Source organism: Acartia tonsa, chromosome 3 (genome assembly GCF_053477335.1).
Source record: "Acartia tonsa isolate MP-2025a chromosome 3, ASM5347733v1, whole genome shotgun sequence".
Taxonomy (NCBI): Eukaryota; Metazoa; Arthropoda; class Copepoda; order Calanoida; family Acartiidae; genus Acartia; species Acartia tonsa.
The window spans coordinates 13,538,964-13,554,063 of record NC_137262.1 but is presented as its reverse complement, the minus strand read 5'-3'; the positions used below and the strand labels follow the sequence as shown (position 1 = coordinate 13,554,063).

General features: G+C 31.8%; 2 protein-coding genes across 2 annotated transcripts; one reads left to right on the top strand and one right to left on the bottom strand.

The window, feature by feature from the left end:
* The first annotated feature begins 1,554 nt into the window (after positions 1-1,554).
* On the top strand, positions 1,555-11,004 carry LOC145313377 (uncharacterized). The gene is made up of 7 exons (XM_080152739.1): positions 1,555-1,643; positions 6,761-6,825; positions 7,107-7,199; positions 8,926-9,019; positions 9,242-9,345; positions 9,719-9,800; positions 10,168-11,004. Exons 1-7 carry the CDS (start codon positions 1,590-1,592, stop codon positions 10,387-10,389), a joined length of 714 nt encoding a protein of 237 aa, XP_080008865.1. The 5' UTR covers positions 1,555-1,589; the 3' UTR covers positions 10,390-11,004.
* LOC145313378 (uncharacterized) lies at positions 10,994-14,918 on the bottom strand. The gene is made up of 7 exons (XM_080152740.1): positions 14,847-14,918; positions 14,406-14,469; positions 14,026-14,076; positions 13,861-13,930; positions 13,061-13,110; positions 11,788-11,857; positions 10,994-11,145 (listed from the first exon to the last, which is right to left on the bottom strand). Exons 1-7 carry the CDS (start codon positions 14,899-14,901, stop codon positions 11,026-11,028), a joined length of 480 nt encoding a protein of 159 aa, XP_080008866.1. The 5' UTR covers positions 14,902-14,918; the 3' UTR covers positions 10,994-11,025.
* Positions 14,919-15,100: the final 182 nt, after the last annotated feature.

Genomic DNA, 15,100 nt, shown 5'->3' with positions numbered 1-15,100 from the left:
TAGTAAATAAAAATAATATTAAGTTGTCCTTTTAATTGGATGTTTTTATTTGATATTTTGGACACTAATGAATATTGCACCATTTTGGCTGAAATAATTATGCCTTTCAGAAAAATCAATGCAAATTCTTTTTAAAAACTTTTTCAGTTGTAATACAAAGGAAAAATGAATGGTTTGCTTGCAAAGAAAAATTTAAAAAACCTCCCTTTTAAATTATGTATTGTTTACTAAAGCAATCAAGTATGGAAAAGAGGGGAAAGCTTTGCTTTTTTATAAATTATGTTTGTAGAGCCATATTTTTATGATTAAAATGAGTTATTTAAGCAAACAAAATTTAGCATAAATGGATATTTAAATCCCAAGGTATTAAATGATCGAGCGTTAGCTCATCATTTAATACCGAGGGATTTAAATATCCATTTATGCTAAATTTTGTTTGCTTAAATAACATTCTATTGCAGCAAAAAGGTGATGTTAGCAAATAATTTCTTGAATGAAATCATAAAACGTTTTTTCATTTAATTTTCATTTTTTTCACTGTTGTGTTTTTATTTGCCATTAAAAATAAAAATCATAAAAAATCTTCCAAATCAAAGAGAAAAAATCTTTGAATTATTGGTCAATTTAAGTTCAAAGATTTTTTTATTGTAAAAAGTTAATTTTTTAAATATATTTTAGAAAATAAATCTTCTAACAAAAAAAAATTATCATAATCCAAGATGGCGTCAATACATGTAAAATAATATTTTCAAAACAAAAAATTAAAACTTGAATATCTTTTTTCACAGATTGAAGTTCAAAAATCGGTCTGACAGTTCTTCCAAAGTCAGTATGATCTAACGAATGAAAAAGGTTTGAAACTGATAGAACATTTCTTTATACTAAAACATATTTTTTCTCCTGTTTTTTCCCACACTTCCAAAAAATGAAATTCAATGAAAATTAAATGGTTCTCACGTTAAAAAAATTTTCTCACGGGTCCAAAAAATGAATTTAAATGAAAATCATATGTACCATTTAAATCAAAATAAATGGTTCCCACATTCTAAAATTTTTCCCACGCTTGACATTCTTGAAAAATGCTAAATAAATAGACATTTAAACAAACCAAAGATCGCGTTTTTTGCAATGGAATGATTTTTTAATTCAGCAGAGATTTGATTAAAACACAAAGACATTATGATTATCATGATATCGTTAAACTTATTATTAAAAACATTTTTCTACATTAAAATTTCAGTCATCAAAGTTAATTATATATTAAACTTACATAACATGATGTGCATAATTCTATTTCTCAATTTCTTTGTATGTACGTTTGTCTGTCGGTCTGTCTGTACGGCTATGGTATATAATAATGGGATTTACTTGGCTGCCATTTGAGTTAGACTTTAATAAAAGAAGCATCTACTCTAGATTTCTCTATCCTAATATAATTGCAAGAGCTTTATGAAGTTAAGATAAAAGGCAAATTTGTTCAGACACTTCAGATAACATTTACTTCACACCAAAAAAAACGCAATACATTAAACTATAGATTATTAATTTGTGTATTTCTGTTTCAGAAGTTATAAGGTCGTTCCTTAAAAATGAGTCCAATTATGGACACAGCTCTGGACTTTCACCTGGGCTACGATTATGAGGTAAGCAGCATACGGGACATTCAACTAGGAAAACTTTTAAAATTCTTGTTATTTAAATGCATAGTTAGCTTGTTATAGTCTTAGAATATGAACAGTTTGTACCTTAAAATTTGATATTAAGTTCGTGTTGAGTCATAGAGGCGATGCACACAAAGAAATAATAGTCTTTAGTTGCCTCCTTCTAAATTTCTCCAACACATCCCTTTTGCACGACCGGTGATATGCCTTAGCCTATAACTTTGAAATGATTAAAACCGATATTTTACAACAACAACAAAAATGACTAAAATTGAATAAAATTAAAACGAACTTGATCAAATATGTATCATATTTGGATTTGGATAGCACCCACATTTAGTTAAATTAAAATGATCCAAATTCTCATTTATTCCCTTGCCCTTGTGTGGTTTTTATTCAAAATACAAGATGCTCCGAGCGGAAAAATGTCTTCCAAATTTGGTAAAAACATTTTGGTTAAAAAAAATAAATATTTTTATGCGTTTCCTTAATATTTTGCTTTTTTTAAAACAAAATTATATTAGTTTTATTAATGATCATCTAAATTGTTTTTTTTTCTTTTAAAGAAATTAGCTCCAAATAAATATTGAACATATGTTCATTTAGTTTGTGAAACTTCTTAATGATTAAATTTGAAACAAGGTGGGGTAATTTGCGTTCAAAATAATCATCAGAAAACTCGTAAAATATTTTTTCTTCTGCCAAATTATTTTTTTTTATAAAGATAGCTCTCGGTCGGGGATTTTTAGGATTAAAGATTATTTGATATAAAAATTTAATAGATTTTTAAAATATTATGTCGGCTGGGTCGCTTACTTTTTTTTAATGAACAATTTCTCCTGTAGTTATTTCCTTAAAAAGTAGAATAAAACCTAAAAAAAACTCACAAACCTTTGTTTGATTCTAATTTACACATACATCAGACAACCACTCAACAGACTGCTATATAATTGAACAAGCAGCTATGTTCCTAGAGGCCTTTAAGGAGACTTGAGGGAAGGGGGTCAGTCGACTCTACACTTTAAAAAAGTTGTAGGTGAGATTTTTCTTGGGAAGGTGGAGGTACATTCCCCTTAAATAGTTAAAAGCCTTACCTGGGCTTTACTTTAAAGGAGAACCATATCGGTTCAGTGGTTAGCGAGATCCAGAGCTACAGACAGACACACAGAAAGATAAATATCTTCTTACTTTACATAATGATAAAACTACCGTCTGGATGTTTTCTTATATTTGTAACCGCCTACATTAGGATAAGCATTAGAACATTCAGATTTATTTAGGATTAAACAATGATTTTTAATGATTTACAAAGCAAAATTTTTGGCGGTTTCCCTGAAAGTCAAAGCCATGCCACCTCTTGTTTTGAAATAAATTGGAATAAATAAATTTTTCGTGTGTTTGTTAGGTTAGTTCTGCGGGGTTATGACACTGCAGGTATGGGGAATAAAAAATTTGAGGAAAAGCATAAAGTAATTGCTTAGCTTTATTTATTAAAACTGTTTGCGACTTAAATTATAACATGTGAATCATGCCACTTTTAAGAATTATTTTCTTTGACAGCAGCTTTGCTGATTTTTGAAAAATTTTGCTTTTCTTCTGTCGATTTTTAAACATGATAATATAATGACGGTCTCTGGCTTTTCTGCTATGGATTATTTACTTCTATTTGCCTTAACTGCAAATTGTAAAACTTATAAAATGCGGTTGCGAATGCCTTGATTATTTAATATGAAGAATGTAATTAAAATTCCTTATAGTGTCAGTAATCGCCTAGAGAAATTTATTTGCCAAGTAGGCTCTTATTATGACACGGCCACTTTGACACATCTAGAAACAGCAACGCCTTCAATCGGTTCTTTCCCGTAAGATACCTGTCGAGCACTGATTCCCCCCCCCCCATCTCCCTCTTTGTTTTCGAAATAAATTTAAAATAAGGGTTATGGGGGGATTTCATACAGCTAACCCTGCGGGGCTACTTTTACCCATTATTACTTAACCAACCAGGACTTTAAAAAGTAAAAACTACCAACCCTCCTCCTTTATTTTCAGTTTATTTTAAAATAGCAAGAGGGGCGGGGGTTTCCTGGGTCAACAAGGCACTTTGAAGGAAAATGCCCTTAAATGAAACATAAAATGTGGGGTTAAATGGGAGGTTACACCTTTGATCAATTGGACAAGTATACACCTTGTAATTCTAGTCAGAGATTAGAGGGATTGTTTAACTGTAAATTGTACTGAGGTGGGTTCTTAAAAAAATTTTACCCCACTAAAATCACTTTGGAACATTATAACCAGTGGGGCAAATAAAAAATTGTTAATATTGATACTTAAAAAACTTTTACCCCACTGATTATAATGCTCCAAAATGATTTTTTGAGTGGGGATAAAATATCCCCATTAGAACACTATTTTGAAATTTGGAAGATTTTTTTTGTCTTTGTTGGTATTTGTTTTTTTAGACATATTTTTTATGTTTAATTTAAATATTTGAAAATTTGAAAAATCTCTGAATTAAAAAAAAATATTCCAAATTTAATTATGGGTACCCCACTTTATCTTTTGGAACATTATTTTGCCCCACTATTTTTTTCAATTAGATTTTTTTTAAGAATGACATTTGCATTTCCCCCATTTGATGTTCCAAAAAAATGGGAAAACAAGGGAGCAATTGAGTGTTCCAAACGCATGTTCCAAAGTTCAGTGGGGTAAGGTTTTTTAGGAACCCACCTCTGGTCCCCAAAGTTTTAGATATACGTTATCTTATTTGTTGGCCAAAAACTTTTTGGTCGGTTTAAAGAAGTAGTATCCAAACTTTGCACCCAACAGTTTTAATCTTCAGAAGGGGTAATTTTGTAAACAGTATATCGCCCATTGTATTATCCCAAAAGATGAATTTAAATAGCTTCCTTTGTAGAATTCTATCATCTTTCTCTATACCACTTCTTGTCATTTTTATTGGTCTATTAAATTCAAACATCCATACGAATTAAAACATGAAGAATTCATGATAGGCATTTTAGCTAATCTATGCTTACTTTTCAGAGAAGCTTCCACAATTACCTAAGTTAAGTTACCCTTTTGTTCTAAAGTCTTTAGTCGTGAAACTTTTTAATTGTTTCATTTTATTTTATTTAAAAGGTTTGATAAAAAGCCAAATTAAACTTAAGAGGATAATACTATTATACAAACATTAAAGTTATCACCCTTCTCAATTTTCGTCAAGTAATTTGTTTTATTACCGACAAAATATAATAATTTCTACCACGTTGTGCCTTGAGGGCAATTATAACACTGTGAAGTCTAGATAAGAAATCTTTTGTTTATAAGGGGGGAGGCGGATGTGCCACTTTTTGAAACCAAAACTAAAAGTCAAAGGAACTCAACTAAAAAAAGAGTTACAGGTCTGAGATTTTGCATGGCAGTTGCTTAATAGGGGTACAATATGGAACTGTAAAGAAACGGCGGCGCAACCGCCGAAAACCGCCGAGAAAAGGCAAAAAAAAAATTCAGCGGGAAACGCCGGTTTTCGGCGGTTGCGCCACCGTTTCTTCACAGTTCCATATTGTACCCCTATAAAGCAACTGCCATGCAAAATCTCAGACCTGTAACTCTTTTTTTAGATGAGTTCCTTTGTTTACTTTTGGTTTTGGTTTCAAAAAGTGGCACATCCGCCTCCCCCCTTTTATATGTCTTTGTGCTACTATTTCATAATTTCTTCAGGGAATATCTTAATGATTTTTGGAAACATAAATTGAAAAGTTGTTTATTTTGCTGTAATTAAATAAAATAAGATAAAATATTTTTGATGTATTTGGTCAAAAGAAAAACACTTAAGATTTACTTACTCATTGCAATTTAATAACACTTTTTGTAAACTTTCAGCTATTCTTTAAATAATTTTTTTTCCAGCATTTTACTTATTTTCAAATTTATTAATATTAGTTTTTTCAATGTCTAAAGGAAATATCTTAAAGTTGTGAGACTATTTGTCTTTTTAGAATGGCAACTATAATTAACCTCTGGTCTAGGGTTTGGCATGGTGGTGATATAAACTATTTAGAACTTTTAGAAGCGCAGCTATTCCATTACTAAGATGTGTCTGTTCGTATTTCTGTCTGTTCGACCGAGTCACGAATGATCTTAAGTCATCTACGAACATATAATGAAATAAACGGGTATCTATAAAGGCATTATAAATATGACACAAGTAATATTTTCACTGTATTAAACTTTACTGTTATTTTTCTTAAATAATGTATACATTTTCGCTGCGATACTAATGGTGAAAATTGTTCCTATAAGCATTGCAAAATATTAAAAAGTATGTAAACAGATTTATTCGTGTTCAGAAAAATTTTTGCAAAATTGAAAAGTGATTATTTTGAAACAGACAAACCCCTCTCTCTTCAATACTGTTTATGACGCTCCTTGATGACTCACAGTTTAACAGATTTCTTATCTAGTTTTGTTGATTGATTTGTAATAGATAACCACATTTTAAAAACTGCCAACCACTCAGATTTATTTTTGAAATGTTGCAAATTAGAACAATAAAAAATTAGATGAAATATCTTTTAAGTAAAGAAAGTACAAATTGTCAAGCCTATACATAGGCCAAAACTTTCTGTTAATTTAGCAACAGCTTAAAAGAATTTTCTGGTGAAAGAAAAATTAAAAGCCGCATTTTTAATTTCATTAAGCTATTAATGACAAAATCTGGATTATCCAGTTTCATGAAATTAAATGTGATTGTTCAAGAAGCTGATTCGCCCAAGAGGGTGTGTAGATACCACCCCCCAACCCTACATTTGAGAATTGTTGAAAATAAAAATTTGTAACTCATACTACCCCTCATATATTTTTTAGTTTACCTTACGAGAAAGTGCACATGAAATGGTAATATTTTGAGAAGTAATTTTTCGGGATGTGGTTGTCTCCCCCACCCCCTCCCCACACTCCCCACACCCACCCCGCATAGGAAAATAACATAAAGCTAAAAATAATCAGAAAGCCTAATCGGTCCAGCTGCATGTAAGCTATGTAGATCTAAAGCTCAAAGCGGTCATCCTTCTACTTTTTTCTATGATATTATTTTTCAGGTAGCTGAGGAAGCTGATTCTTGTGGTGAGGATTCTGATCCTGACATCATCAAGGCAAACCACAGGTAATACCTTTTTTTCTCATTGAGATCTTTAATCAATTCCACTTACAGTTACAGAGCAATTCCAGAAATCCAGGTGCTGTAACTCTTTTTTTTTTGTGAAGTTTTTTTGTGTTTTTAAAGTTTAGCTTGGAACATTAGCACATAATACTTCTCTATTTAAATAAATATAAAATCAAAATTATTGTAAAGTACTTTTATTTTAGTAAGACCTACATAATATGTTGTTGATGATAACTGAAATATTTATAATTAAATAATATATAAACAGTATCATATTACAGGAAAAGTATGATTTTAATGGAGCAAAGTTTGCTGGTTCCCTGTGATGAGAGTCCAATTTCTCCAGAAACTTTAAAGAAACAAGAACTTTTTAGGTATTTATTTTTACTGCTGTCATCTCTTTACAACCAGCAGAATTACAACTGGATTTTTTTTATTTTTTTGTGGAAATTTATTAACATCTGTCATATTTAAAGTAAATGCCATAAATATAACACAAAAATTCATACATCCAGTAATATTATGTTCAGTGGCAAATGTACATCTAAAATTGTAAATATTACAACTCTTCTGTACCAAATTTGCACATGTTTTATCCAATTTACAATTAAGACATTACCTTATATACCAATTATGTATTCCATCTAGTATAAAGAAAACATAGGGGGTTGGAGAAAGTGTTGTACTAAAATGAATGGGACACTGTTTTTAAAATGTTGTGTAAATTGAGTGATGGAAATAGTAAAATATAGATTAGTTCAAGTGATGCATTTCATCATAGCAATGGATATAGGATATACGTGGATATATGACAGGTTGCAAACATGAAACTCATTTATTGGTCAGTTCGTTCATCCCGTAGAAGTGAGATATAGGGGGTTGATGAGGGGTATCGCTATTTTAGATACATTTAGGTATGAAAAATATAAAAATGTGGTGTAACATCCAAGTAATAATAAATCCATTATCACAGCACACGCCAAGGGACAGGGATAGATAACTCATATTTAATTTTTTTTGAGACTATCGGCTACGCCCCTAGAGGTCTTTTGGGGCACTTGATGGAAGTGGGAGGGGAGAGTCGACACTTCACTTTCAATTTTAGTGTTATAATAGTTTTTTTCAAATTTTGGTGTGGTTCTATTCTGTTTTATGACTCTTTTGGTAAGATTCCCTGTACAAATTAGTATCCAGTATATGAGTACCGTCAGTCTGTCGGTCAAGACGTATATGTAAATGTGTATAAGGTTTCGTTATTATCAATCTCATATCCCTATTACAGGTTTTGTTTATATTAATATCGACTTAATTTGTTTTTTTTCTTTGTTTATTACAAATTTTGCCATTTCATTAATATTGCTATGCTTTACGTGGACATAATTTTCCCTGTTGTTTTTCCTTTTCGAGGAAACTTATTTCTCTCCTTGGGAATTGAAAGATTAATGACTAGTTGTTAGCTATTAAATTCTATCCTTGTCTTATTTTATTTTGCACCCAAACTACAAAGATCGAGTTTTTTCATTATGCAAAGCTAAACCATCTCTTAAATTTACATAAACCCTTATAAAAAAGATAGAATGCTACTCATTTACTTTTAAATTTTACTAATGGCTGCAGACCTATTATCCAAGTGCTAAGTATTCGAATATTGAAAAAATAGCCTTAACCCATTCAAAAGCATAGCAATAAAATAACCTAAAACCATCCAAAATCTATGTGTAACTTCCTTAAATTGAAAACTCATGCACTTATCGCGTGATTTAACTGTTAGAATAGTGTCACAAAAAGGCTTGAAATTTAAGCTTTGTTGCATCGCTTCTGTTGGATAGTATCACTCCGTCCGTCTGTCTCTAGCAACGTAATAGGGAAAACGTAAGTTTTTCATTTGTCAATCAAGAATTTGTTTCTGAAGATTTCCTATACCAATAAACATCCAGTTTGTAATTTATGTTGTCTCTTGGTCTGTAAGTCATGCTACAAAATTCATAATGAAACATATTCTAAAGGTTTCGTGATTTTAAATTTTCTACAATTTTTTTTATTTATGACTGACCATTGTATTTCTTTAATGAAGCTTCACTATAATGTATCTATTTCTAGTGATGGAAGCACCCTGGAAAAGCTGATGAATGAGAGACTACTGCTGAGAAAAGAATTGAGAATTAGAACTATGCAAGAGAGACTTTTAGATCAGGTAGAGTAATATGTATTTTTTTGTGGGAGGGGGGGAGGGTGGCAATTTTTTCAAGTTTTGTTTCTCTTGGAAGGGTGGTGGTACCCTCCACTAAAATAATTCTTCCCAGGACCTATGAGAAGCTACACTATAAAGGGGAATCATATCGATTCAGCGGTTGGGTACAAACAGACAGACAGACTTACAGACATTCTGAAACTTTTATTAATAGGATATATTTAGGAGAACAAACTTGAAGCCCAGGAGAAAAGAATCAAAGAGTTGGAGTCCCAGATTGCGCAGCTAAACACTTCTCCTGATATTATCACTGCTCTAGTTTTGCTCAGGTATTTTGGACCAAGAAAATTATTAGGAAGTATTGGCGCTTTTAACACATTGTACTCTGACTAGCACTGATAACCCCCTCCAAATTTTGATGTAAATTCATTTTGATGTAAATTGAAAGTGAGAGATGTACATTTTTATTAGTTTGTTTATTACTTTTATTGATACGCCCCCCCCCCCCGCACAGGTTAGGCATAATGAAATTCTCCCTGCTCAACCGGCACTTGATATTAAAGGAAAATCGGTACTGTAGCGTATTGGGGATACCCTGATCACAATATAACCTAACCTGACATAAAGTAAATCAAGAACACACGAAAACCTTCACTTTCCTTACTAACCTTACCGCCACAGATTCTGATTTTAATTATTCAGTGGTAACTGTGCTGAGGGTGTGAAATACTCGCTGGAAGTTTTGCGGAGAAAAACAGGTGTCGCACTAACTTATCTTGGACAGGTACTAACAACATATAATCTTTACAATAACTAACAATAATTATGGCATGCTTGTTAAAACACTAGCAGCTACGCCCCTAGATGCCTCTAAGGGCATTTGAGGAAAGAGGGGACTTAAGTCGACCCTCTATATTTAATATCAGGTTTTTTTAATTTAAGAGGGGGAGATTTTTTCTATGAGAAATTTCTCTTGTAAGGTTGTAAACTTTTCCTAGACATAAAAGAAGCTTCACTGTAAAGAAGAATAATGTCAGTTAAGCGTTTTTTACCAAAGAAAAAGTAAATGCCATCAAAAAATCAACCCCTTTGGAACTTTTAAAAAGAATTTTATGTTTATAAAACATTGATAAAAACTAAATATTTTTCAGGCGTTTTGTTTCCTTTTTGACCTGATTCCTCCGTGGTTCAGTCTCGGCATAGCTGCCCTCATCCACTGGTTTGGCAACCTCATTGCTCAAAGGGCCGAGAACTTCACGAACGACATGTCTGAGCGGGCCCACCAGCAGCAGCAGCAGGCCCAGACTAACCGGCCAGCTGCCAGGTCAACAAACAATAATAGTGAGCGCAATCCTAGGCGCAGGAGAAGATAAAATCATAAGATTCTGTGATTTTTCAAAATATTTTAAATTCTGGTTATTTGGTTATCAGGGCCTTTTAAGTTTTAAGTGATATAATATATTATGAAACAGATATGTAACTGATTTTCTGAAATTATGCCAAGTGTTGTAACTTGTTTTAAAATAATTTTATGTTTATATAAAAATGTATTCAAATCTTTCAATTAAATTAATCTGTGCTGAATTGAAATGTAATAGAAAAATTTTAAAATAATTTTATGTTATAGTTTTGAATGTTAAAAATCATTGCCATATAAGCAATCCTTTATTAGTTATGTAATTAGATGTAAAATATAGATTTTTACACTATAATTTTTACTTTAGTTCTGTTAAAAGTTAAAAAAGTTACTAACATGGAAAGTTATTTGTCAATAGCTAACAATGTAGAATAAATCATTTAAATTCATTTTAGATCTCAAAGATTCAAGAAAAATTATCAAAGCAAAAACCTTAATCTTAATCAACTTTTAAAATTTAATTTTAAAAATTACAGCGAAATTTTTATTCAAATGCAAGCCAATTTACAAGAAATGTGATTAACTTTTTGTATGTATACTTTTAATCAAATAAATTTATATTTTTCTCTAACTTTTATTATTTAAAGTTAATTTATAACTCATTTTTTATTTTTTCTTGTTTTTGTTGTTCAGCAAGTTTTTTCAGCTGTTCTCTTTCTTTTCTTTGCTTCCTTGTTGGAATATCTGATAATTCTGAGCACGCCTTGGTCTCCTAAAATATCAATAATTAATGCTTAATAATTCACATATCAGTATAGGAAGCTAAATAATACGGAAAACGTCATAAACTCGGCTGATATTAAAGATAGATGTCTTAATTTTCTTTGAGTATGATTAAAGAGTGTCTACTCAACAGATCTATGACTTTTTCAATGACCTTTTTCGTCTGCTTCTTAGATGGATTAATATTACCTGTAACATTGGTTTATTTTCAAAGACCCAAAAGAGAGTCGATAGGGAATTACAATTATTTAACCCTTTCTCCCTCTAGTTTTTTACTCTAATGTCTTAATTCACACTGTCTGTCTATTATGTGATGGTATGGAATGGCATTTCCAGTATGGAATCGAAACCGATTATTATCCGCTGGATTAGAACCGCGGTTCTCAGCCATTCTAAAAAATCATTTATAGCATCGTAGTACAAACAATTTTCCACGAATAATAAAATAGAAATCATAAAATTAAAACCAGTTTTGTTAGTCCTAGCCGTTTTTTATTTAATGGAATGTGAGAAATGGTACGTATCCTCTCATATTTGGTGTAAATACGTCCGTTAGTCTGTTTTTGATAATTAAGTAACCTTTTTTTTTGTAAATGGCCTTCATTATGTTACTAAGATAAGTTATATAAACCTGATAACAGAAATCATTGATAAGACCATCAACTCCAATGTCGACATGCTCAAGATAGGTTTCTACATGTCTAAAAATAAGTATTAGTATACGAAAAACGGGTATAGTCCCTTTCGTGGCAACGCCTCTTAAGGGGCGATTCGTCAAATTTTCACAGTAGCTTTTGAGAGCTTATGTTAGGTTAGGTGATTGCCCCGCAGGGTTAGGCAACTGGTCTCGCATGGGCTAGAAATACGAGAAAAGCTTTTGTTAATATATGGTGAAACGCCCCTTTAGAGGCGTTGCCACGAAAGTGACTATATCCGAAAAAAACTCAAATTTTTCTATAATCTATAATACAAAGTAGAACGATGTTTGTCTGTTTGTCTGTCTGTCTGTCTGTCTGTCTGTCTGTCTGTCTGTCTGTCTGTCTGTCTGTCTGTCTGTCTGTCTGTCTGTCTGTCTGTCTGTCTGTCTGTCTGTCTGTCTGTCTGTCTGTTTGTCTGTCTGTCTGTCTGTCTGTCTGTTTGTTTGTCTGTCTGTCTGTTTGTTTGTAGCGAAGGATCTCGCTAACCGCTGAACCGATCGGGTTTTCCTTTACAGGGTAGCTTCTCATAGGTCCCGGGAAGGTTTATAACTATTTTCTTGGGGGGTGGGACACCCCCAACCCCCCCCCCCAAAAATGAAAATACCCCCCCCCCACAAAAAAAAAATTGTTTTTTCTTTTTAAAACTAAAATTTAAAAAATTGGTTTGATTAGACCTCTTGGGGCAAAGCCCCTAGAGGCTAGAGGCGAAGCCGCTAGTTTAATACAAAGGAATATTAGGTATATTTTTCATCATATGCTTTACAATATACGAGGCGAAGAAAAGTTTACACAATATAATTCACTCAACCGAAGCTTTATCCTAAGAAATTTAAATATTCATAGCTGACTCATTATGCAAATTATATAAAGAAAAAAAACTGCTTTTTAGTACTAACATCTTTACACTTTCTTACCAATAATATGGTCTGATTAATCCTTCACTGTTTTCTTTGGCTGATTTAGATCATGCATCTAGATGGTCCTAGGACAAACGCAGGAGTAGACACTTAACCTAACCTATTTTAGACTATCTTTAAGGTTTTTTAATGCCTAACCCCTGTGGGGGGCTTATTTGTACATTGATATCTTAACCTAACCTAACATGTATGGAAATACTTAATTAAATTATTATTTTAACACTCCTGCGTTTGTCCACTCCTGCGTTTATCCTGGAACCATCTAAAAATTCTATATTTATTAGTTTACCTTTTCAAATTCTGAAGATATTTCTCCATTATTGCATCACATGTTCTCTTCTACAAAAAAATATTAATGAGATCATTTTTGCTAGTTGTCTTCAAGGTGTTGTATTCAAGTCGGCGTTATCCCTCAAACGTATTGTTATGCGTTTAAAAATACAAGGGGTGGTCGATTTTCGTTTGTTTCTTTAATACTTTAGGTTAGGTTTTATATAGTAATGGGTAGCCCCGCAGGTTTAAGGTCACCCACAGTGGTTAGGCAGACGTAAAAAATGCGACCCGCCTCTCTTATTTTAAATTTATTTCAAAAATAAGGAAGGAGGGGTGAGGGGGTTAGTGCTCGACTGGCACTTGCCTTTCAGGTAAAGCATCTCCGAGTCCAAATGTATAGATAGGTTCCTACTACCATGCCATGCGGATCACAAATAAAACTAATTATACAATTCATTATCATATGCTTCCAGATAGGTATAACATTCAATAAGCGATGGTGTTTAATTAACAAATATAAGACTTAACAAATTATCATATGCCAAGGAAAAAGGGATTCTGACAAACAATTCTAAAGGAAATTTCCCCATAACCCCTTCCCTTTTTTCTCCCCTTCTTACCCACTCTCCTTCAGTTGCATTAAAAAAGTTATACGCCAACTTTACCCCAACAAAATATTAAATTTTGCGGCAATTAATTAATTATTTCGCTGAATATGCCGAAGATACCAATCAACTTGATATTTATAATGAAAATAATATAATACAAATTATCCAATATATAAATAACAAGTACAAGATGATTAATTACTAAAACCTGTGTCGGAGGTGAAAACTTGTATCTTCTTAATCTTGTTGTGTCACAGATTTTAGTCAAATCATAAGAACTAAACAAATTTAATTTAAGATTACAAAAATAAAAAAAAAATCGAAGTTTCGTGATTTTTCTCAAATATTTTTCTTGGTATTGAAATTTTTAAACCTGAAGTTTTCTTTGTTCAAGACAGAATTTGTTATATCCTCTTGTATCTCACTGGAAAAAAATAATTCATATAATAATTATTTCTCGTATTGTATTATAAACAGCTTTGCGCGGAAATAGAATGTACAATTATAAGTTTAATAAAAGCAGTATTTTTAGCCTCGAGGTGCCAAAGTCACGGGCTAAAAAACTGGCTTTAATCTTATAATTGTACATTTTTATAATCGTAGAAAGCTGGATTTAATACGCTGCTAGACATAGTTTTTTCGTATGGATAGTAATATAGTCAGGGGTATATAATTTTTAAAATTGAAAAAAATGTTTTAAGAGGATAACGCCATTTTTTAATTCAATATTACTTGATTTTGACTTTGATTAACCTGATAAGAGCAAAGCAGCCATCACAAAATAGAACAGGATCAGAAAGGCCACCTTTCTTATCACCTACAAATTAGAAAATAGTTTAAAACCATCACAGACATTCCGTAATTAATGAATTGGGGGAAACGTGGTTTTCTCAGCTCCTATAAAAGATTACCATCAATGTGGAGCATAATTAAGTATGAATCATTCAAAGCGGTCGGGCTGCTTTTAAGCAGCTTTTTAGCCGCTCTTATTTTTCATAACCGATTTTATACGCTCCTGTAAAAAATTGAAGGCTCAAACTTCTTGTCAACATTCCCATCAATATGGAGCATACCTATTGTTGTCATCATTGTTGAAAAATATACGTATTCTTTAAATTGACTGTCATCCTTGTCAATGTTCACGAACAAGATAAGCAAAAATATGTACAAATAATAAACTAATCTTGATATTACCTTGTGATAAATAGATTGAAAATAATGTTAACAGTAAGCTCAACATTTTCCCCATTCTTAATTTCTTATGCCTGAAGTTTATCAGTCTAAATATCATAGCTGCAATTGTGGAGAAAATATAAACCCTGACTCTCAGTCATAGTGATGAAAAAGTAACAGAAATTACAAATAAATAAAAATTGTGGAGTGGGTAATGATTCTCAAATAAGAAAATTGACTGCATATTAACGTATATATCCATTAGTGAAAACCCC

Bases quoted from the DNA above. Each gene is read 5' to 3' on its own strand.
- LOC145313377 (XM_080152739.1), top strand. From the start codon at position 1,590: ATGAGTCCAATTATGGACACAGCTCTGGACTTTCACCTGGGCTACGAT. The intron at 7,200-8,925 runs GTATTTATTTTT...ATCTATTTCTAG, and splicing joins AAGAAACAAGAACTTTTTAG to TGATGGAAGCACCCTGGAAA. The intron at 9,801-10,167 runs GTACTAACAACA...AATATTTTTCAG, and splicing joins CACTAACTTATCTTGGACAG to GCGTTTTGTTTCCTTTTTGA.
- LOC145313378 (XM_080152740.1), bottom strand. From the start codon at position 14,901: ATGGGGAAAATGTTGAGCTTACTGTTAACATTATTTTCAATCTATTTA. The intron at 14,077-14,405 runs GTTAATCAAAGT...ATTTTTTTCCAG, and splicing joins GGCTGCTTTGCTCTTATCAG to TGAGATACAAGAGGATATAA. The intron at 13,931-14,025 runs GTTTAAAAATTT...AAATTTGTTTAG, and splicing joins TTGAACAAAGAAAACTTCAG to TTCTTATGATTTGACTAAAA.